Source organism: Tachyglossus aculeatus, chromosome 5, assembly GCF_015852505.1.
Source record: "Tachyglossus aculeatus isolate mTacAcu1 chromosome 5, mTacAcu1.pri, whole genome shotgun sequence".
NCBI lineage: Eukaryota > Metazoa > Chordata > Mammalia > Monotremata > Tachyglossidae > Tachyglossus > Tachyglossus aculeatus.
In genome coordinates, this window is record NC_052070.1 from 98547064 (window position 1) to 98568452 (window position 21389).

The window sequence follows — 21389 nt, forward strand, 5'->3', positions numbered from 1 at the left end:
GGAGGGGAGCGGGGGAGAGGGAGAAAGTAAAGCCCAACATTCAAGGGTTGAGGGAAAGAACAGTGATCACCAATCTCCTGAAAGGAGTAGAAGTGAAGTAATTGATTTGTTTCTTCTCCCTAGCTTCCTGAAGGTCAGAGCCTGCCGTAGTTTGTTTGTCTGAAGCAGAGTCTGTGTTATCCTGGAAGGAAGTGGAAAATATGAGTAATTAGAGGCCTCTAAATCCATCTTCCTTGAGTTTCAGTTCATCCACAGGCATGAGGAAACTGAGTTAACCATTCGACTCCTAGAAACGATGGTTTGCTCCAGAAAGAGATCGGCTTCCCACTGAGATTTAGGGGTGCCAAACTCTGGGGTTTGGACCTGACTTAGCCGGTAGGCGGACCAGGCGTTCTGCCTAGAATGTGGGAGGTTTGAACTAGGACCTTTAAGGGGCATCGAATGCTGTTTCACATCGGTGTGAGACCTCTTGCCAAAAGAGGCGGAGGAGAGATGCACTGCAGATGGAAATTTTTTTAGACCCCAAATGGCCGTTTCCCTCTTTTAGAGTCACACCTGGAACAGCTTGAGATCCTCATCTTTGACACGACCTTGGCAGACGGGGTTCAGAATGATTGTGCTTTCGGACAGGGGAAAGTACCCAAAAAGAAGATTGCAATAGCCAAATTAGAATTTCCCTGATCAGTCCCAGGTCTTGTGGAAGAGAAAACCCAGGAAGAAAAAAAAGCACATCCGAGTCAGCGGAGCCGTTCCTCAATAGCATAAGTTAGAAAAGCCCTAGAGAGAAGATTGATTAATCAATCAAGGGTATTTGTTGAGTGCTCACTGTGTGCCAAGCACTGTACTCAACATTCATTCATTCATTGATTCAATTGTATTTATTGAGCACTTACTGTGTGCAGAGCACTGTATGAAGTACTTGGGAAGTACAAGTTGGCAACATATACAGGACAGTATAACAGAGCTGGTAGACACGATTTGAGGAAAGAGTCCTTTCCAGGCTCAGATGTTGACTTTCAGTTCTTGTTTCTGTCGCGCTAAAAGCATTCCCTGAGTCACCAGGCATTCTACCCAGTCGCTTTCTGACTGGGAAAGTATTATGGCAGCTGGGCTGAATAAAGAGTTCAGCTGCGTTCTGGTTTTTACATCTTCCGCAGGGGTTCCTGTTTGCTTCAGCGGATGAAAGATGATCCTCCAGCCACTGCTGATTTACTGCGTGTTGTGCTAACTTCTGCAAAGTTTGTGATGGCGGCAGGCAGGGAGCTGGAGTGAATTGTCTTGATGAAGTAGAAGCCAGACAAAGAGACCAGATGCAATTCAGGAAACATGTGGGGCTGTGGGGGTTTATGTATTGATTTGGTTTTTCTTTGAATTATATCAAGAAATAGACATTTCTCCATGGAAAGAGGAACAAGTCTGGCTTTTAGAGCTTTTGCTTATGCAGGGGGATGAAATTCAGGCAGTTGATTTCAGAGATGGGAAATGTGTTGTTTGGGGAATTGGGAGATTGAAGATGAGCCTGAGAAATTTCCAATCTAAGCAGTAGATTGATAGGGTTTTTTAGCTTTTTTGCCGTTGCTGTTGTTTTTTATTATTTTAGACTGGGTTTGAGTTTAGTTTCCTGAGACACACTGGAAACTGCTGCCCCATGTATTTCAAATTAGTTGGTTTAGATCTCCTCTGTGTGTGTGTGGTTCCTCCTGCTCTGCATATTTAAGCCCCAGGCCTAGAAGACCAGGCTGATTTCTGAGAGCAGGCACATCTCTAAAGCCTGAGCTTCCTCACACAGAGCCAGCCACCTCAGAAACCCATCCCCCCACCCCCGGACAGCCTTGTGACACATTGCAGAAAGCCCTAGTTTCGAGAGAGCCTTGCTTGCCAACTCTATGTTTGGGAGCGGTTTGAGTGGTGCTTTGAGGTTTATATCTTATAACGGCGATGTACATTAAGGAAAGCTGCATCTTTCCATCCTTTGGAGCTGCTTCTTGGCCATTTTGCTCACCTCCAGAAGAAAGGACAACCAGCAGCGCTTTCTCTAAAAGGAGGAAACAGTGTGGTCTAGTAGATAGAGCACGGGCCCAGGAGTCAGAAGATCTGGCTTCTAATCCCATCTCCACCACTTGTATTCTGTCTGGCCATGGACAAATCATTTAACTTCTCTGTACCTCAGTTACCTCATCTGTAAAATGGGGATTAAGACTGTGAACCCCATATGGGACATGATTAATTTGTATCTACCCCAGCACTTAGTTTAGTGCTTGGCACGTAGTAAGAACTTAACAAATGCCATTAAAAAGGACAGCAAGAGCTAGAGAGGGGAGGGAAGGAGGGAGGAATAGGGAGAGAGAGAAAGAAAAGAAATGAAAAGAAAACTCCACAGCCCAATCTAGCCAGGAAACCCAGTCCCGTCGAAGTGGTACCTACTGGTTCCCAGTGAGGGCTTTGTCACGGTGCTGGGAATCTGCCCGAAAAGGGCCCAGCAGGTGAGGTGGAAACCTTGTCCAGCTCCCATCCACTCCTACTGCAACCCAGTCCACACACTTGGCTCCTCGAATGCCAACCTTGTCACTGTACCTTGATCTCATCTCTCTTGCCACAGACCTCTCTCCCACATCCAACCTTGCGCCTGGAACCCCCTCCCTCTTCATATCTGTCAGACAATTACCTTCCCCCACTTCAAAGCCTTATTGAAAGCACATCTCCTCCAAGAGGCCATCCCTGACTAAGCCTTTCTTTCTTCTTCTCCCACTCCCTTCTTCATCATCCTGGCTTGCTGTCAAAGCTTGAAAGTAGGTTTTCTCAGTGAGATCTCCCAGGGAGAGCTGCACAAAGCAAGCACTCAATAAATACCATCTATTGTTTGATTTGTTTTTTAACGGTATTTGTTTAGCACTTACAATGTACTAGGCACTATACTGAGTATCGGGTTAGATACAGGTTAATCAGGTTTGACTCAGTCTCTGTCCCACATAAGGCTCATAGTCTTAATCTCTATTTTACAGATGAGGAAACTGAGGCACAGAGAAGTGCAGTGACTTACCCGAGGTCAAATAGCAGACAAGTAGCAGAGCCGGCATTAGACCCATGACCTTCTGACTCCCAGGCCCAAGCTCTATCCGCTACCCGTGGTACAAGTATACATGTGGTATTTGTTAAGCACTTACTATGTGCCAGGCACTGTACTAAGTGCTGGAGTGGATACAGGCAAATCAGGTTGGACACAGTCCCTGTCCCACATGGGGCTAACAGTTTTAGTCCCCATTTTACAGAGGAGGTAACTGAGGCACGGAGAAGTGAAGTGACCTGCCCAAGGTCACACAAGACAAGTGGCGAAGCTGGGAATGGAACCCGGGCACTTACTATAATAATAGTAATAATGGTATTTGTTAAGTGCTTACTATGTGCAAAGCACTATTCTAAGCACTGGGGGTGATACAAAGTGATGAGGTTGTCCCACGTGGGGCTCACAGTCTTAATCCTCAATTTACAGATGAGGTCACTGAGGCACAGAGAAGTTAAGTGACTGCCCAAAGTCACGCAGCTGATAAGTGGCAGAGCTGGGTTTAGAACCCATGACCTCTGACTCCCAAGCCAAGGCTCTTTCCACTGAGCCACGCTGCTTACTATATGTCAAGCACTGTACTGTATGCTCGGGCAGATAGAATACGGTCAAGTAAGGCAAAGTCCTGGTCTTACAGACGGCTCACATACTAAGGAGAAGAGACAGAATGAGCAGGTATGAGGAAACTGAGGTCCAGAGCAGTTAATTGACTTTCCCAAAGGCATACTGCCAGCAAGAGACAAAGTCTGGACTAGAACTCAGGTCTTTTGACTCCCAGGCCCATGTTCTCTCCACCAGGCCTTGCTCCATAATATGTGTCTGTTTTTTATGGTATTTCCTAAGTGCTTACTATGTGCCAGGCACTGTGCTAAGCACCAGGGTAGATACAAGTTAGGTTGGACACATTCAGTCCCTGTCCCACATGGGGTTAGCAGTCTTAATCTCTGTTTTACAGATGAAGTGACTGAGGCATAAAGAAGTTAAGTAACTTGCCCAAGGTCACACAAGAGGCCAGTGGCAGAGCTGGGATTAGAAACCAGGTCCTTCTGACTCCGAGGCCCATGTATTTTCTTCTGGGCCAGGCTGCTTCCTCACGTGTCTTAATGGTGAATTCCAGATAGGACACATCTGGGAAATTCAAGAACATTCTTCCTACAATGTGCCTGTCCCTGGATAGAACACAATGGAATGGTAGAAGAATCAGTTGTGTGCATGGCATGGCCTCATCATTTGCCTAGTGGATAGAGCATGAGTCTGGCAGTCAGAAGGTCCTGGGTTCTAATCCCAACTCTGCCACTTGTCTGCTGTGTGACTTTGGGCAAGTCGCTTCACTTCTCCGTTCCTCAGCGACCTCATCTGTAAAATGGGGATTAAGATGGTGAGCCCCATGTGGGACATGGACTGTGTCCAATACAATGATCTTGTATCTACTCCAGCACTTAGAACAGTGCTTGACACATAGTAAGTTCTTAACAAATACCATTACTATTATTATTATCAGCAGTAGCTGTAGTATTATCAATTACGCATTATCTGTGTGCAGTACACTGAACTACTAAATGCCTGGAAAAAACCCAGAGTTAGGAATTAGACCCGGTCCCTGGTCCTCAAGAGGAGTTTTCCTTTGCAAAGCTTCCTTCCTAAATGTACTCCCAGTTTACCAAGATTCGGTTGCCTACTTTGTCAGCCCACTAGTAAGGTCTTGAAGGAGGGGGTGCACAAATAAAGAAAAAGACAAGGTCATTGCCTTCAAACAAAGCAAACCAAGACCACAAAATTCACTAGGGGGTGATGTCCAAGCAGAAATAATACAAGTATATAGAGAAAATTACAAGTCCACCTCCTATTTTCCCTAACTCTTCCCTGGTCACCACAGTCACGGTATTTACGCTATTTACTGGTGTGACCAGGGTAGAGTTTTAGGGGATCTAGGGAGGAGGTGGGGTTTTCAAGGGAACTAAAAGGAGGAGTACCAACCTAGGTTGATAGAGTGGAGAAATGAGGGTATTCCAGGTTGGGGGAAATGGTGGGGATGAAGGCAAAGTATTTTCTTTGTAAAGATCAGGTCTTCGGCTTTTATTTCAATGCCTGTCAGGTAGGGGACGGAAAACTGAGTAGAAGTAAGGGTGGTTTATAAATAGGTCTGGAGGAATCCAATTGGGGTGCAGTTTGGCTCCCATGAATGCCACGGGAGAGGAGTTTTAAATGGCAGAAGACCAAAATGAACTGGCTCACTGCTGTCAGAGAAACTCAAAAAGCTGGCCAACTGTCCAGCCTGTGATCTCTCAGCCAATGGAAGGGGTCAGTGGGCTAAAACAACTGAACTGGGTCGATCTTCCATTGCTGCTGTGCCCCAATCTGTTTCCAAAGCAGAGCGCAAGGTTTCAACCATGTGACTCTCACTGAAGTCAGTGAGACAGATATTTCTACCTCACCCACACAGGACATTGTCACACCGCCCTTACCGCAAGTGATTTCTCTCAGAGAGAAGCGTCAGCAGAGGACGATAACTCGTTGTTGTTTTTTTCTAAGTGGGTGTCGAGTGGCCTGAACAGGCCCCAGGTGAACTGAGGGTCATCGAGACTTGGGGATGAAGGGCAGAGGAGGCTTGATAAGAGGCCCAGACAGATCGGCGCTACGGGGAAAGAAGAATTCAAATGGAAAAAATAATGGGACTAATATAAAAGGCATCGTTTATGGGGCTCTCAGAGGGTACAGAGCTCTCCCTCAGACACTTGGGGACCTTCAGATTGTCACTGAGAAAATCTGTTGGAGCAACAAGTGACGTTTTTAGACAAAACCTGAGCCTATGAACTATGGAACAGTCTTGAAAGTAGGCACTTGCCCTATCTTTATGCTAAATTCAGCTGCTGTTGTGACCATTACCCTGAGGCTTATGAGCATAAAAGAATATGTTTGGGTCAATCAATCAGTAAACCATATTTATTGAGCACTTAAGAAAGAGCAGTCTGATTTTCTCCACTTCATTGGTTATCAGTTGATCAGTCGTATGTACTGAGCACTTACTGTGTGCAGAGCACTGCACTAAGTGCTTGGGAGACTATAATGCAATACTCTACTATAATGCTATAGTATACTATACTATAATGCTATATACTTTACTATACTCTAATGCAATATAATAATGTATAATGCAATGTAAGGAGCTTACAGTTTGGTGGACTTGTCTCTGAAAGCCCTCTAGAGAGGATCCATGACCAGAAAATCAGCCCACCTTTGCTTTGGAGAACAGATCAGTAATGGTAACAATGATTGTGGTATGTACTAAACTCTGTACTAAATACTGGGTTATGAGATAACCAGGTCAGATAAAGTCCTTGTCTGACATGGAGCTCAAAGTTTAATGAATGAATCAATCAGTGGCATTTATTTAATCAATCAATTGTATTTATTGAGCATTTACTGTGTGCAGAGTACCTTATTAAGCACTTGGGAGAGTACAATACAACAGAGTTGACAGACAAGTTCCCTACCCACAAAGAGCTTACAGTCTAGAGAGGCAGGAAGACATTATTATAAATAAATTGGGGATCTGTACCTAAGTGTTGGGGGGCTGAGGGTGGGGTGAGTATCAAGTGCTTAAAGAGGACAGATCCAAGTGTTTAAGTGACACAGAGAGAGTAGAGCTAAAGAGGGCTTAGTCACGGAAGGCCCCTCGGAGAAAATGTAATTTTAATAATGTTTTAAAGGCAGGGAGAATTGTGGTCTGTCATGTATAAAAGGGGAAGGAATTCCAGGATAAAGGAAGGACGTGGACAAGGGGTCATCAGTGAGATAGATGAGATCAAGGTACAGTGAGTAAGTTGATGTTAGAGGAGCGAAGTGTGAGGATTGGCTTGTAGTACATGTTACTCTTTGATGTGGAGTTGAATAGGCCACCACTGGAGTTTCTTGGAGGAATGGGGAGATGTAAACTAAACCTTTCTTTGGAAAAATGATCTGGACAGCAAGGTGAAGTAAGTACTGGAGATGGGAGAGACAAGAGGCAGGGAGGTCAGTGAGGGGGCTGATGCAATATTTAGACTGTGAGCCCATTGTTGGGTAGGGACCGTCTCTATATGTTGTCGACTCGTACTTCCCAAGTGCTCAGTACAGTGCTCTGCACACAGTAAGCACTCAGTAAATATGATTGAATGAATGAATAGTTAAGGCAGGACAGAAGTACTTGGATCAGAATGGTAGCAGTTTGGAGGGAGAGGGAAGAGTAGATTTTAGCGATGTCGTGAATGTAGAATCAATTAGTGACAGATTAAATATGTGCGTTGGATGAGAGAGGAGTTGAGGGTATTGCTAAGGTTATGGGCTGTGAGATGCAGGGTAGTGGTAGTGTCTACAGTATTGGGGAAGATGGGAGAGGACATGGTTTGGGTGGGAAGATGAGGAGTTCTGTTTTGGATATGTTTAATTCAAGGTATCAGCGACACATCCAAGAAGAGATGTCCTGAAGGCAGGAGGAAATGTGGGATTACAGAAAAGAGAGGTCAGGACTGGAGAGGTAGATTTGGGAATCATCATGTAGAGATGGTAGTTGAAGCCATGGGGATGAATGAGTTCTCCAAGGGAGTGAGGGTAGATGGAGAATAGAAGGGGACTGAGGACTGAGCCTTGAGGGACTCCCACAGTTAGAAGGTGGGAGATAGAGGAGGAGCCCACAAAGGAGACCAAGAAGGAGCAGCCAGAGGTAGGGGAGAAACTGGAGAGGCCCGATGACAGTGGAGCTGAGGATTTATTTATTTGTTTATTTTAATTGGTATTTGTTAAGCACTTACTAAGTGTCAAGCACCCTTCTAAGCATTGAGGTAGGTACAAGTTGATCAGGTCCTATGTAGTCCCTGCCCCACATGGAGCTCACAGTAGGTTAGATAATGTTTCCAGGAGAAATGGTTGGCCCACAGTGTTGAAAGCAGCTGAGAGGTTGAGGAGGCTTAGAATGGAGTAGAGGATGCCGTATTTGGCAAGAAGAAATTTACTGTTGGTCTTAGAGAGGACAGTTTTCATTTAGTGGAGAGGGCAGAAACTAGATTGGAGAGATACAGGGGAGATTTGGAGGAAGGGAAGTAGGGTCAGCAGGTGTAGACAACTCACTCAAGGAGTTTGGAGAGGAATGGTAGGAGGGAGGTGGGGCAATAACTGGAGGGAGGATTGGGGGTCAAGGGAGAATTTGGTTAGGCTGGGAGAGATATATGTGCATGATTGAAAGCAGTGGGAAATCTAAATAGGAGGTAGAACAGGAAGATAATCCCCATTTTACAGATGAAAAAACTGAGGCCCAGATGAGTTGTGAGTACTCCTGGTCACACAGCAGGCAGATGGCAGAGGCGGGAAGCCACATGACCTGGTAGAAAGACCAAGGGAGTCAGAGAATGTGGGGCCTAAACCTGCCTCTGCCACTTGTCAGCCATTTGATCTTGGGTATGTCATTTAACTTCTCTATTCTTCAGTTTCCTCATCTGGAAAATGGGGATGAAATCTGATTCCCTCCTTCTTAGATTGTGCCCCCCCCCCCCCCCCATGTAGGACAGGGGCTGTGTCCAACTCGATCATCTCCTACCTACCCCAGCACTTAATAGGGTGATTGGCACCTAGTAAGTACTTAACAAATTCCACTCAAAATTTAAAGTCAGATCCTCCAACTCCCAAGACTGTGCTCTTTCTACTAGGCCATGCTGCTTCTCGCAGAAATACTGAACTCATTTGTGGCTGCTAATCTAGATCTAGCCCACTAATAAATTGTGGCCTCTGAAAAGGGAATTGGTATCAGGAGCCCTGAGGTGGACAAATTTGGGGGGTTATTCATCAAATTGTTAGGATTTTCTCTCTAAAATGTATCTAGGCCTCTACCACAAAGCATCACACTGTAGTTTTTCCTCAAAGGTGATGAAATTACTCTTTCTTATTGTGGTCAGGCTCAAGTGGAATTTATTCAGGAAAGATATAAAGACAGAGACATATACCGTGATGATGGATTGTCTGCGGGTTTGAAGGGCTTATTATGTTCTGATTTTCAGAAAATGTCGTTGTTATTTCTCTGCTCAGTTCAACAGTTTCCCTGGGCGTATCTGACTTGCACAGGAAGCAGGGTTAAGGCTCCTTAATAACGGCTAATAACCTTCCTCCCCTCCCCTCTTTGCTCCACCCCCACCACTTTGCCTCAGATCACGTGTGACTTTTCTGTGGCTGAAAGAGAGTCATAATTGAGTTTAGTGTGCCATCTTTATCTTGGGTTTTGCTGTTTCTACTTTTCAGGCATTGCTGATTGTAAAATTATTCACTAGTTCGTACCTTCCACAAAATCACCTCCAAGTCATTCACATCCCTGCTGGTCACAGCTTCCTTTCCCCCAGAAAACAACTGGAGTTTCATTCCCAGCTCTGCCACTTGTCTGCTGTGTGGCCTTAGGCAAGTCACTACACTTCTCTGTGCCTCAGTTATCTGCATAATGATGGGTAAGACTGTGAGCCCTATGTGGGACAGGGACTAGGTCCAACTGGATTATCTTTTATCTACCCCAGTTCTTAGAACAGTGCCTAGCACATAGTAGTTGCTTAACAAATACCATTTAATAGAAGATCTGCCCAAGTCAGCCAATCAGTGTTATTTATTGAGGACTTACTGTGTGCAGTCTGCTATACTGAGCGCTTGTGGGGGTACAATAGAGTGAGACACATTCCCTGCCTTCAAAGAGCTTACCATCTAGTCACCTTCAAGCAGATCCCAGAGTTTGTAAGGAGTCATCAGCCAAAACAACTTCCAAGGGCTGGACCCAGGGGGCTTCAGTCTATTCCAGAACCATTTCAGCCTCAGGGACTTCACATGGCTATTGCCTGCAAAAACCACCTTTGTAAATGCTGAGGAGCATCACGGCCTTTCCCGTGGACCGGAGTTGAGGGCAGAGGTGTTCCTGCACCCCACGAGAGAGAGAAGAAAAGGAACCTTCCTGAGTGGAGGATCTAAGTATAGAGCTTTCTCCTTCCAGGCCCAGCATCCTACCCCCAGCTTCCACCTTTGTCTGGGAATGTTCGGAAAGGGTGACTACCCTCGCTGGACTATCCAATTCCTGGAGGATCGGTATCTCCAGCCCAAATCTCCATCAGAAGCTGCCCAGATGGACATCTGGCTTTTCTCTAGGCCACCTGAAGCTTGCAGGGCTCAGAGATAACATAGTAATTATGGTATGTTAAGTGTTTACTATGCACCAAGCACTGTACCAAGCGCTGGGATAAATTAGGGATCTCTGGTATTATTCTGGGTGATTACAATTAAGTTTAAATTATTTCATTCAATTGTATTTATTAAGCACCTACTGTGTGCAGCACTTGGGAAAATACTATACGACAATAAACAGTGACATTCCCTGCCCACAAATTATTTATTATTAATAATGATAGTTATAGCAACAATATTGTTAAGCTCTTACCATGTGCCAACTCTGTACTAAGCACTGGATAGATACAAGGTAGTCACGTCAAACGCAGTCCCTATCCTACCTGAGGCCCGCATTCTTAATAAGAGGGAGAACAAGTATTGAATACCCATTTTATAGATCAGAAAACTGAGGTCCATCAAAGTTAAGTGACTTGTCCAAGGTCACACAGCAGGCAAGTGACAGTGCCGGGATTAGAACCCCTCCCATTTACACACCCTCCATTCTGCGTCACCTATGCTTTTGGACCTGAACCCCTTAAGCACTTGATTTCCATCCCACTCTTAGCCCCGTAGCAATTATATGCATATCCTTTTATTCTCCAGCATCCCCTAGCTGAAATGTATTTTAAAGTCTGACTCCCCCTCTAGATTGAAAGCTTCTTGTTGGAAGGTGTCATGTCTTCCAGGCTTGTTGTGGGCAGGGAATGCATCTGTTTATTGTTATATTGTACTCTCCTAAGCACCTAGTACAATGCTCTGCCCACAGTAAGCACTCAATACATATGGTTAAATGAATGAATGGATATTGTATTGAACTCTCTCAAATGCTTAGTACAGTACTGTACACACAGTAAGTGCTTAATAAATGTCATTGATTGATTAATATTCCCACAGTTGGTGAGAAAAAAGAGTTAGGAGTGCTGCAAGAGTGAGATGAATTAATAGAAAATAGATGGATTAATGGATTATTAGAGGGAGAAGGTAGGAAAGTTAGATGGCCCACCCCTACAATGAGAATGGATGTCAAGAAGAGCCACTATCAAAATATCCCTCCTAGTGTCCTCTGATACCCCTGTTAGGGCCCACTGGTCAGACCCAGAATTGGAATTGCACTAGGGCCTATGGGTTAAAGGAATCCCTCCAGACTTCTAAATTAGAAAATCAGAATTCACTAGTGGTGGATGGCATCAGGCTCAGTGATTTTCAGGGGGCCAGAAATTAGTGGTTATTAGAGTGTAGACCCAACTGGCAGCAACTGGTAGAGTTGCCCTCTACTGAAGGGTGATTGAAACCATGTCAGAAGAATCCAGCTGCCAGGAGGGCAGAGGCCCCTGAAGGGTGTCAGATACCTCAACTGAGGTGTCTGACAGGACGTAAGTAGCCAGTGTTAAAGATGTCACTGTTGGTTAACAGTTGCCCAGCTGTTGATTTCCTGGGTGAGTGCCTCTCTGTAAAGCCCACCTGCCTCGATTGATCGATTAATCAATAGTGTGTTCTGAGCCCTGTCCTAAGCACTTGAGAGCGTGCAGCAGGTTTAGCGGAACTGATTCCTCAAAATCTAGCAGCAGACTTGAGGTGCTTACAATCTAGCAGGCAGAAGGACACTAAGATAAATACAAAAAGGAGAAAATCACAGAATATAAGATATGTACACAAATTTTCCGGGGGCTGCGGGTGAGTATCCAAGCACTTTGGTGATGTGGAAGTGCTTAAGTGGCAGTTGGGGAGGGGGGAAAAAGGAGGGGGAGATGAGAGTTTAGTCAGGGAAGGCCTCTTGGAGGTGATGGGATTTCCGAAGGACTTTGTAGATGGGGAGAACAGTGGGGTGAAGGCAGTGAGAGCTTTGCCATGTTTGTCTCCCAGACCAAAGTCCATCTGTTCCCTCTGTCCATCTGTCCGTCTCTCACAATTCTGCCCTTGGTACCTCCAGAATAACAGCAGCAGGCAGACCAAGTTGAGGAAGAGGGAGTTTATGTCAATGGTCTGTTGTTTGCAAAGTGAGAAGAAGAAATGAAATAGAGAACCAAAGAGAATTGTTTCCATGGCCAGTGGGGATCATTTTTTGTTGTTGTTATGGGGGTGGGGAGAGGGTGAAAAGAGGTCAGCATGCCCCCTGCTGGGGTCAAAGTAGTCAGCCCCTTTCAATAAGTCACATTATTGGATGGGGCCTGCCCCTTTCAGGTGGATTAGAAGCCCTCACCAGTGTAGATCTGCATTTGGCAAGCAGGCAGTGGAAGGCCAGATCGGGAACAGAAAGGTACCCACAGGTAGATGGCTCAAATTCCAGGGGCCACTGCCACAGACATGCAAATTGCAGAGCAACTCATTTCTCTGGGATGGGGCCCAGGTTCTCTTTCTCCTCCTTGACCGCTTGGTGACACAAATATTTGTTTTTAAAGACTAGCTTTTGGCTCCTAGAATTGGCCACCACTCAACTTCCTGCCCGTGATATTTCAGATCCCTAATCTGTGATGAATCCAGCTTCTAGTTTCTTTCTGACATTCCAGATTCGCTGCCCAGGAGGCAAAAGTAACCAGGCTTCCTACTGTCCGAGATTTCAGCTAGCAGCTGAGGCAATTGGGAGGCAGCCCCCTTGGACCCGGGCTTTGTGACTTTGTTGGGGTGTGTGACTCTGAATTTGTTTTCTTTGCAGATTGCAGTGTCTTTGTCCACAGGGGGTGCCGAGAGAGCCTGGCTTCCTGTGCCAAGGTCAAAATGAAGGTAAGGAGATCCAGGCTGAGGGAGGGTTAAAGGAAAAAGACTTGAATCTCCCTTGGAAAATCAATAGGAAGCATTCAGTAGCCGTTTACCCATTTTGAATCAAATCTATAAAGTAACACAGTAATTATTTCTAGTTTAAATGGATGCTATATCCTTTGGAACATAAATGTGTGACTTAAATGTCCTGAAAGTGGCTATAATCTCTGTACCTATGGGGGTGTAAGACACTGTAACAGCTCTGTAATTAGGTTTGAAATTATGTTGCCTTGTCCCCTCAAAATATCCACCCACCTGTCTTGCTCCCAGTTCTAAAGTGGGAAACAGGCCGAGGTTAAAGGTCTTGTACCTGAAGAGTAGGAGAAGCAGAGTAGATGCCCTCAAGGTAGATGCCATGCTATATAGCAGGCTCTACTCCTCACTTCGCCCAACCTCTACCCCTGGTAGCAGGCACAGAGAAAGAAGGTCCACTATGCCAATGGTACTTGTCTTTGGCGTGAAGATCTCATAATATGAATGTGATTTGGGAATTCTTTATCAATCAGACTGTGTGCTTAGGCCATTATGTAATTGTTAGGATGCTATATTTTGGTGGCAGTCATGGGAAGTTGCCTTCCTTTCCATTCACCTTGTGTCTTCCCCTTCTAAATACTGCCTCCCCGAGCTCTTCATGAAGGAAGATATCTGTTTACCCACCCACAAACACACCTGTGATTCCTTATAAATTGTAGTTTTTCCTGTGTGCTCATCTAATCTGCAAACACAGACCCTGCTCTTCCTAATGATTTAAATCAATCATTGTTCATATCTCTAAGGACTTAAGCTAACTATGTGTTGGATAACACCGCTGAAGAGGTTAGTTGTAAATTCCTTTCGGCATTGTAGCTGGGGATTAACCAGTCCTGTGTGGAGTCCTGTCACTGGGGGAATTGACATTGAGCAGAGTCTAGAAACAGTCTTCCCTCAAGCCTCATTCAACAAAATTTAATCATATTGTTTTGCTCCTAGCAACCAAAGGGGAATCTTCAGGCCCATGATACCTCGTCATTGCCCACAGTGATCATGAGAAACAAACGTAAGTTGCCCTAGTCGCGCCTTCCTCTTCCTTCTCACATTTCTCCTTCCGTCCAATACATGACCAGTTCCTAAATCACAGCTTTGTGTACTGGTTCTGATGTCTGATGGATGTCAGATTCCCAGAATCCAGTGACCCTTGAACTAGCAGTCCACTTCCAAAACCACATTGGGTTTTCAGAGGGGTGGAGGAGCTAACATGTCCACGCCTCTGTCTACAGTGGCTTTCTTTACACCCCGCTGCCTCCCTTATCAGCCCTCCCATGTCCACCCATTCACTCATCACCTAGGGACTTCAGATACAAAGTCACAACTCATTTGGGTTTAATCACAATCTCATTTGAACAACCCATGGATAATGTGCCTGTCCCCTTTCCCAAGCATTTCCCAGGCACTTCACATGTCATCAGGTTTCACACCGCCAAAAGACCTTTTCATTCATTCATTCAATCATATTTATTGAGCGCTTACTGTGTGCAGAGCACTGTACTAAACACTTGGGAAGTACAAGTTGACAGCATATAGAGACGGTCCCTACCCAACAACGGGCTCACAGTCTAGAAGGGGGAGAATTTGTCAGGAGAGTTTAGAAGTTGAGGATTTGTTTTAAGGGAGCCGGTTCTGGGTGCTTAAGAGGTTCTGTTTTACCTGTTGAAAAGCATTATGAATCTTGAAGTTGGCCTTCATTCATTCATTCAATCGTATTTATTGAGTGCATACTGTGTGCAGAGCACTGTACTAAGCACTTGGGAAGTACAAGTTGGCAACATATAGAGATGGACCCTACCCAACAGCAGGCTCATAGACTGTAGGCCTTAATGCCAGTAGTGGAAAACTCAGAGCAAGGTGAGTGGTTGCTGAGTAGCAACTCACTCTTCATCATCTTGAAGGCAACCTGGTCTCATCCCTGTCGATAGTGACCTTGGGTGGGCTGGCCTAGCTCAACTACCTGTAGGTCCTTGTGGGACTGGGTTGCTTTTGAGGCCATGTTGGAATTTCAGGTCTTCTCTTGGGTTTCTCTGAGATAGCAGTAAGGACCTGATTCCCAACTGAACTGGAATGGTCAAAAGTTGAGATATCAAGACAACAGCCCAAGCTTGTAGGAATAAAGCGACCCCTGTACCTCAAGTCCCAGAATGGCAATGGGACCTCAACTGACCCCGCAGTGAACATGCTACAGTCTGGGAAGGGAAGTCCAAACATTAAAAGTAAGCAGAGTGGCTCTTGTGGAGAAGAGGTGGGGGTCAGTGCAGAATAGCTTAGCCAATTTTCCTGGGGCAGTCCCAAGTATGAGACAGTTACAAGTGTTTTGAACATCGCTTGTGGGGGGCCTACAAAAATCTGGTTCTGTCCTGGCTAAATAGGGGTGTGTGATCAGTCCCGCTCAAGATCCCCTGGTCAGGTCTGATTTGGAAGCATGTTGGGCTTTCAGGGGCCACCATGCGTGGCCCAGATGAGACCAATGGCCATTTCCTCTCTGAATTTGATTCTGTCTCAGTCAACCTAATTCCTCTAAGTTATCAAGGTGGAATTTAGAAGTAGGAGTGACCAGTTGCCATGGGAAGAGGATCTAGGCTGCTTTTTCAGCATTTATTTAATGTATTCCACACTGATTCCCAGGTAGGTGAGCAATGTTGAGTGTCATGTTTCTCATCTGGCTGGTCATTGTCTTCCAGCCTCCCAGCCCAAGGAGCGGCCTCGGTCTGCAATCCTCGTGCCTGACGAGACCACCATGGTTCCTCTATTCAACAGCAGGCGATCGCAGCAGAGCTCAGCTCTTTCCAAGAGCATCTCCATCCAGAATATTGCCGGGTTAGTTGGGGGTCCCTGGGTAAGACACTAGCTTTCGGGAAGCACAGGGGCTGTACTTGAACCAAGCACTGAAAACAGGCTTTTAAGTGAATGCTGATTGAAAAGGTTTGAAATGAGCCTCCCTCAAATCTGTAGCCCTCCATTAAACTGCAGGCAAGTCACCATTCTGGAAAAGACCCTGCCCCTACTGTTATGATCCAGGGATTCCGCCTGCTCTCTAGACAGAAGGAAGCCTGTTATCAGGAATCAGCAGCTGATTGTGAGACAGGGGCTGTTAATTAATTAATTATGGTATTTGTTAAGCTTTTCCTATGTGCCATACACTACTCTGAGTGCTGGGGTAGATACAAGGTTATCGCTTTGGACATGATTCCTGTCCCACATGGGAGGACATAGGCACAGAGAAATGAAATGACTTACCTCAAGGTCCCCCAGCCGACAAGTGGAACTGGAATTAGAACCCAGTTCCTCTGATGCCCAGGTGTGGGCTCTTTCCACTGGGCCATGCTGCTGTGATAGGTAAACACCAGACAGGTAGGACACCATCAGAGACTGAAGTTAGGTTGCCAAGACTAAGCTAGCTAGGGTCTGAAGACATCTAAACAGACTCTTTAAACGTCCATTTCCAAATCCTCAAGATGTCTCAATGGATTTATGGTTTTGCGGTTGGCGCTAGCCAGCCTCTTCAAGTTTCACATGCATCTGGATGGGTTCACTTAATTGGCTGGCCCACTACTTGAAAACCTGCCTGCGGCAAATGATCCCATTTGGTTTTGATTGGGAACAGACAGACATGGAAAGCTACTTACGGCCATAGTGCTCATCATAGGAGCATTTTGGGAGTGGAATGCGAGGAGAGAGGAAAAAATCAATTGATCAGTCATATTTATTGAGCACTTACTGTGTGCCAAGTGCTGTACTAAGCGTTTGGAAGAGGAATATGTAATGTTCAGTGACCACAACGAGCTAATGTATTTCATCTCTTGAGGCAGAGTGGTCTAGTGGAAAGATCAAAGACCTGGCAGTTGGAGGACCTGGGTTCTAATCCTGACTCCACCACTTGTCTGCTGCCTGACCATGGGCAAGTTGCTTAACTTCTTGGTGCCTCAGTTCTCCCTTCTGCAAAATGGGAATTCAAAACCTGTTACTTCTACTTAAACTGTGAGCCCCATTTGGGATCTGTTTGTCTTGGAACTACCCCAGCGCTTAATACAGTGCTTGGCATGTAGTAAGCACTTTACAAATACCACAGTGGTTATTTATTATTAATATTGTTGTTATTATTCTCTAGACTGTAAACTCATTGTGGGCTGGGAATCTATCTACTAGCTCTTTTGTACTGTACTCTGACAAGCACTTAGTATAGTGCTGGGCACACAGTAAGTGCTCAGTAAATACGTTGATCAATTATTTCGTTACAAAGATTAGACCGAGAAATTACTGTACAGTGCACTGAGAAATCCCTTTGACACCCCTGATAAAAATTTCTCACTAAAAAGCTAAAATCATTCAAAGAAAGTTTCATGCATTATTGTCATCATCCTCATTAGTACTCACTGAGCACTAACTGCAGATAGAACATGGTATTTGATGATTGGGACAATAGAGTAGAAGTAAAAGTTATGGGTCCCTGCTTTAGGAAGCAATTGCAACCTAATGGTTCCAGTTTTCAGGGGGAGATTTGGTCACAATTTTCCCCTTCTGTTTCATCCATCTGCTTCATTGAGAGTATTAGAGCTGTGTTCGTGGCATGTGTCCTTTGTGTGGATTCCTATGAAGCAAATAGTTAATTGAAGTCACCTTATATACATAGTTTGCAAAGGATGGTTGACATTCTGTGCTTCCTTTCATTCCTAGAGTTGGCAATGATGAGAGCATGTCCACTACCTGGAAATTCCTGTCTCACTCCACAGACTCCTTAAATAAAATCAGCAAGGTTAATGAATCCACAGAATCACTCACTGATGAAGGTAAGAGAATCAGGGCCAATTCATCCAGTCTGGAGAAGAGATAGTTTCCAAATACCAGTGGGAAGTCAGGATAAATAGGTTAACCTCTCTGCACTTCCATTTCCCTGTCTGACAGAGAGGATACATGTTGCCTGCTCCTTCTTCTATCTCACAGGGAAATGATGTGGATTAATTAAGTAAATAGCCATAAGTGATGTTGACTCAGGGGAGCTCTCTTACATTAAATTGGCAATCACCTTTCTTGTCCACTTGCCAGATGAGGTCCACAGTGACCAGAGTTGTTGTTTTGATCTCTGGCAACTAGACAATGGAAAAATATTTTTCTGCCCTCTGATTTTTACGTACCCTCAGGACAAGCTAGCAGACATAGCCTTGAAACTGTGGAGAACACAAAAGCCCCATTTATCCACCTTATGTACATGAGACCACCTAAAAGATTTGATACTGTGGACTACTTGCTCAGAATTAATTGGAGAAGCATGAGTCTGAAGGGAGCACTGCAAATCTGTGCACCTTGATGCAAGTCAGACTTCAGTGGTCTCACTAGAATGCTAAAGTTAAAACTATCAACGTACATTCATCCGTGTCAGTGTCAATACTTCCATTTTGACTGCTAAATAAGTTACTACGAAGCTATTTAAAAAAAAAAAAATTCAGTGACTTTCTCCAGGAATTTTCAGCTGGTGCAAAAGGGGTTTAGGTGAAATCATGTGACCATAATTAGTTACCGGAGAAAAAGCTAGGGATCTGTTAGATGAGACATGAGATGACTCCTTTAAACATTGGAGTGAGGTCAACGTAGCAGTCGCAGTTGTCCTGTTGTAGCAGAATACCAGTGACCTGAACCAAGTGTGAACTTCCTTATGAACTTAGTGAACCACCCTTCAGAGGAGGGACTGGACCACTAGGCTATGAGACTCAAAGTTAGGTAGCCCAGACTCCTGCCCAAATGTTAAACAAAGAGAACATCTTAATCCCTTCACCAAAGCTTTGGTTCCACATGTCTCTTTAGCAAGCAAGCCCTCAGCACACTTAAGGCTGAGGAATATAGTTCAAAAACGTCTCTGCCATGTGTGTGTTCATGAAGGGAATTGGTTATGTCATGTGGTAAGTATCTTTATGATTGTCACCCACTCCCCAACCTTTAGAGTGTAAGCTCTTTGTGGCAGAGAATGTGGACCACTTTTATGCTCTGCTTTTTCCAAATACCTGGAACAGCGAAGCACAAGTGGTCTACTACTACTTGTTGTAAGGAAAATGACCTTTTTAGGGATGCCAGACCTAAACCTTGATTATTGAGTTCTTCTTTGCTGTGGGACAGGAACAGACATGAATGAAGGACAGCTTATGGGGGATTTTGAGATGGAATCAAAGCAGCTGGAAGCAGAGTCTTGGAGCCAGGTTGTAGACACCAAGTTTCTCAACCAACAGCACAAGGATATGGTGAAAAGGCAAGAAGTGATTTACGGTGAGCTTTCTCATTTTGTTATGGGATTACTGTGTGATTTTTCCAGGAACCAATTTTAGGAAATTGTATGCTTTACTCACAGTCTAGTGCTTTTTCCCATCTTTTTAGAGCATTACAAGTCTGAGCTTTACATATCCACCTTTCATATATTCTGTTTTTTGTCTTCCAACCGTCAATTTATAGTACTTATTGAGCATCTGCTATATGCTGAGCACTCTACTAAACCCATATGAGGGTGTAATAAAATTAATAGTAATAATAATAAAAATTATAATTATGGTATTGGTTAAGTGCTTACTATGTGCCAGGCACTTTCCTAAGCGCTGGGGTAGATACCGCTGGGGTAGATACAACCTAATCAGGTTGGACACAGTCCCTGTCCCACATAGGGTTAACAATCTTAACCCCATTTTACAAATGAGGGAACTGAGGCACGGGGAAGTGAAGTTCGTGTAACACACAAGGGGAGAAGCTGGGATTAGAACCCATGACCTTCTGATTCCCAGGCCCGTAGACATGATCAGTAAACATGATCCTTGCCCTCAAAGAGCTTCAATCTAGTGGGAAAGAGAAATTAAAATAAATTATAGATAATAGGAAGTAACGTAGAGCATTAACATTTGTACTTATGCACTTATCTGTCAGGGTCAGTGACATTTACTACTTTTCATCGCCATTCACAGTATTTATTGAGCACCTATTGTGTGCAGGATGCTGTACTGAGCATCTGCCTTGTGGAGGGCACTGTGCTAGGCATTTGGGAACATACAATAAAAGTTGAAGACAGTGTAATGTGGAACAGGGACTGTGCCCAACCTGATTAGCTTGTTTCTACTCCAGTGCTTCGAACAGTGTTTGACATATAGTAAGCACTTAACAGATGCCCTTAAAAAAACTAAATACGAAAGAGCACTAAACTATATATAAAAAATAGAAATGATAAATGAATGAATGACAAAGAAATGACCAGGTAAGTGCATTAGACTGCAGAGGTAGAGTGATTAATCAGTGAAGGCTTCCTAGAGGAGGTGGCTTTTTCAAAGACAGGAAAGGAGTGATGCTGAAGGTAGTGAAGCTGAGAAGGAGATGGGGGAGAAAGACATGAGCATTGGGTTGGATGGAGATAGGTCAAAAATGGGGGATATTCTACTGCTGAGTAGGATCACTTGTTTCTCCAGTTGATAGAATTGATGATTACTGGAGGAGCGTGGCTTATTGGAAAGAACATTGGCTTGGGAGTCAGAGGATCTGGGTTATTGTCTTTTCTGCTGTTTGACCTTGGGCAAGTCACTTCACTTCTTTGTGCCTCAATTCCCTCATCTGCAAAATGGGGATTCAAATACCTGTTCTCCCTCCTACTTCAGACTGTGAGTCCCATGTGGGACCTGATTATCTTATGTCTACACCAGCACTTAGTACAGTGCTTGGAACTTAGTAAGTGCTTAAATACAGTGGTTGTTTTATTTATTATTATTATTATTATTATTATTGTTTTCAGGTAGTCTTGCTGTGATCAAGGAGAGTAGTGATCCTATATGATAGTCTTGTGTCTACCTCAGTGCTTAGCATAGTGTTTGACTCTAGCAAGCACTTTACAAATACCACTGTCTGTCGTTCCTGTCACTCGGTTCACACAGTGGGTGATGGAATCAGTGAGGGACACAAACTGCATCCAACCAGATTATCTTGTGTGACCCCAGCACTTAGTACAGTGCTTGGCACATAACAAATGAGACTGACTGTTGCAGAAATATTGGGAGAGCCAGGGGAAGGGGCCTTGTAAGCCACTGGGGAAAGAGGTGAACAATGAAGATGATGACCTTGTGCCTTGAATGTTCTCTCCTTCCCTCCCTGTCTGCAGAGCTGCTGCAGACTGAACTGCATCACATCCGCACTTTGAAGATCATGAGTGACGTATACAGCCGTGGTATGATGACGGACCTGCTATTCGAACAGCAGATGGTGGAAAAACTTTTCCCCTGCCTGGACGAACTGCTCAAGATCCACAGTCAGTTCTTTCAGAGGATCCTGGAGAGAAAGAAAGAGTCCCTGGTGGACCGAAGCGAGAAGAACTTCCTCATCACACGGATAGGGGATGTGCTCGTGCATCAGGTTGGTT

At 44.7% G+C, this 21389-nt stretch overlaps 1 protein-coding gene across 9 annotated transcripts in view; it reads left to right on the forward strand.

Moving 5' to 3' along the window:
- Positions 1 to 21389, forward strand: part of AKAP13 (A-kinase anchoring protein 13) — a 324907-nt gene that overhangs the window by 268962 nt on the left and 34556 nt on the right. For all 9 annotated transcript variants that reach the window (XM_038746250.1, XM_038746251.1, XM_038746256.1 and 6 more), the window contains 6 exons: positions 12882 to 12949; positions 13955 to 14021; positions 15697 to 15832; positions 17690 to 17802; positions 19124 to 19270; positions 21132 to 21382. In XM_038746250.1, the coding sequence (XP_038602178.1) occupies positions 12882 to 12949; positions 13955 to 14021; positions 15697 to 15832; positions 17690 to 17802; positions 19124 to 19270; positions 21132 to 21382 (782 nt within the window). The remainder of the gene's footprint in view (positions 1 to 12881; positions 12950 to 13954; positions 14022 to 15696; positions 15833 to 17689; positions 17803 to 19123; positions 19271 to 21131; positions 21383 to 21389) is intronic.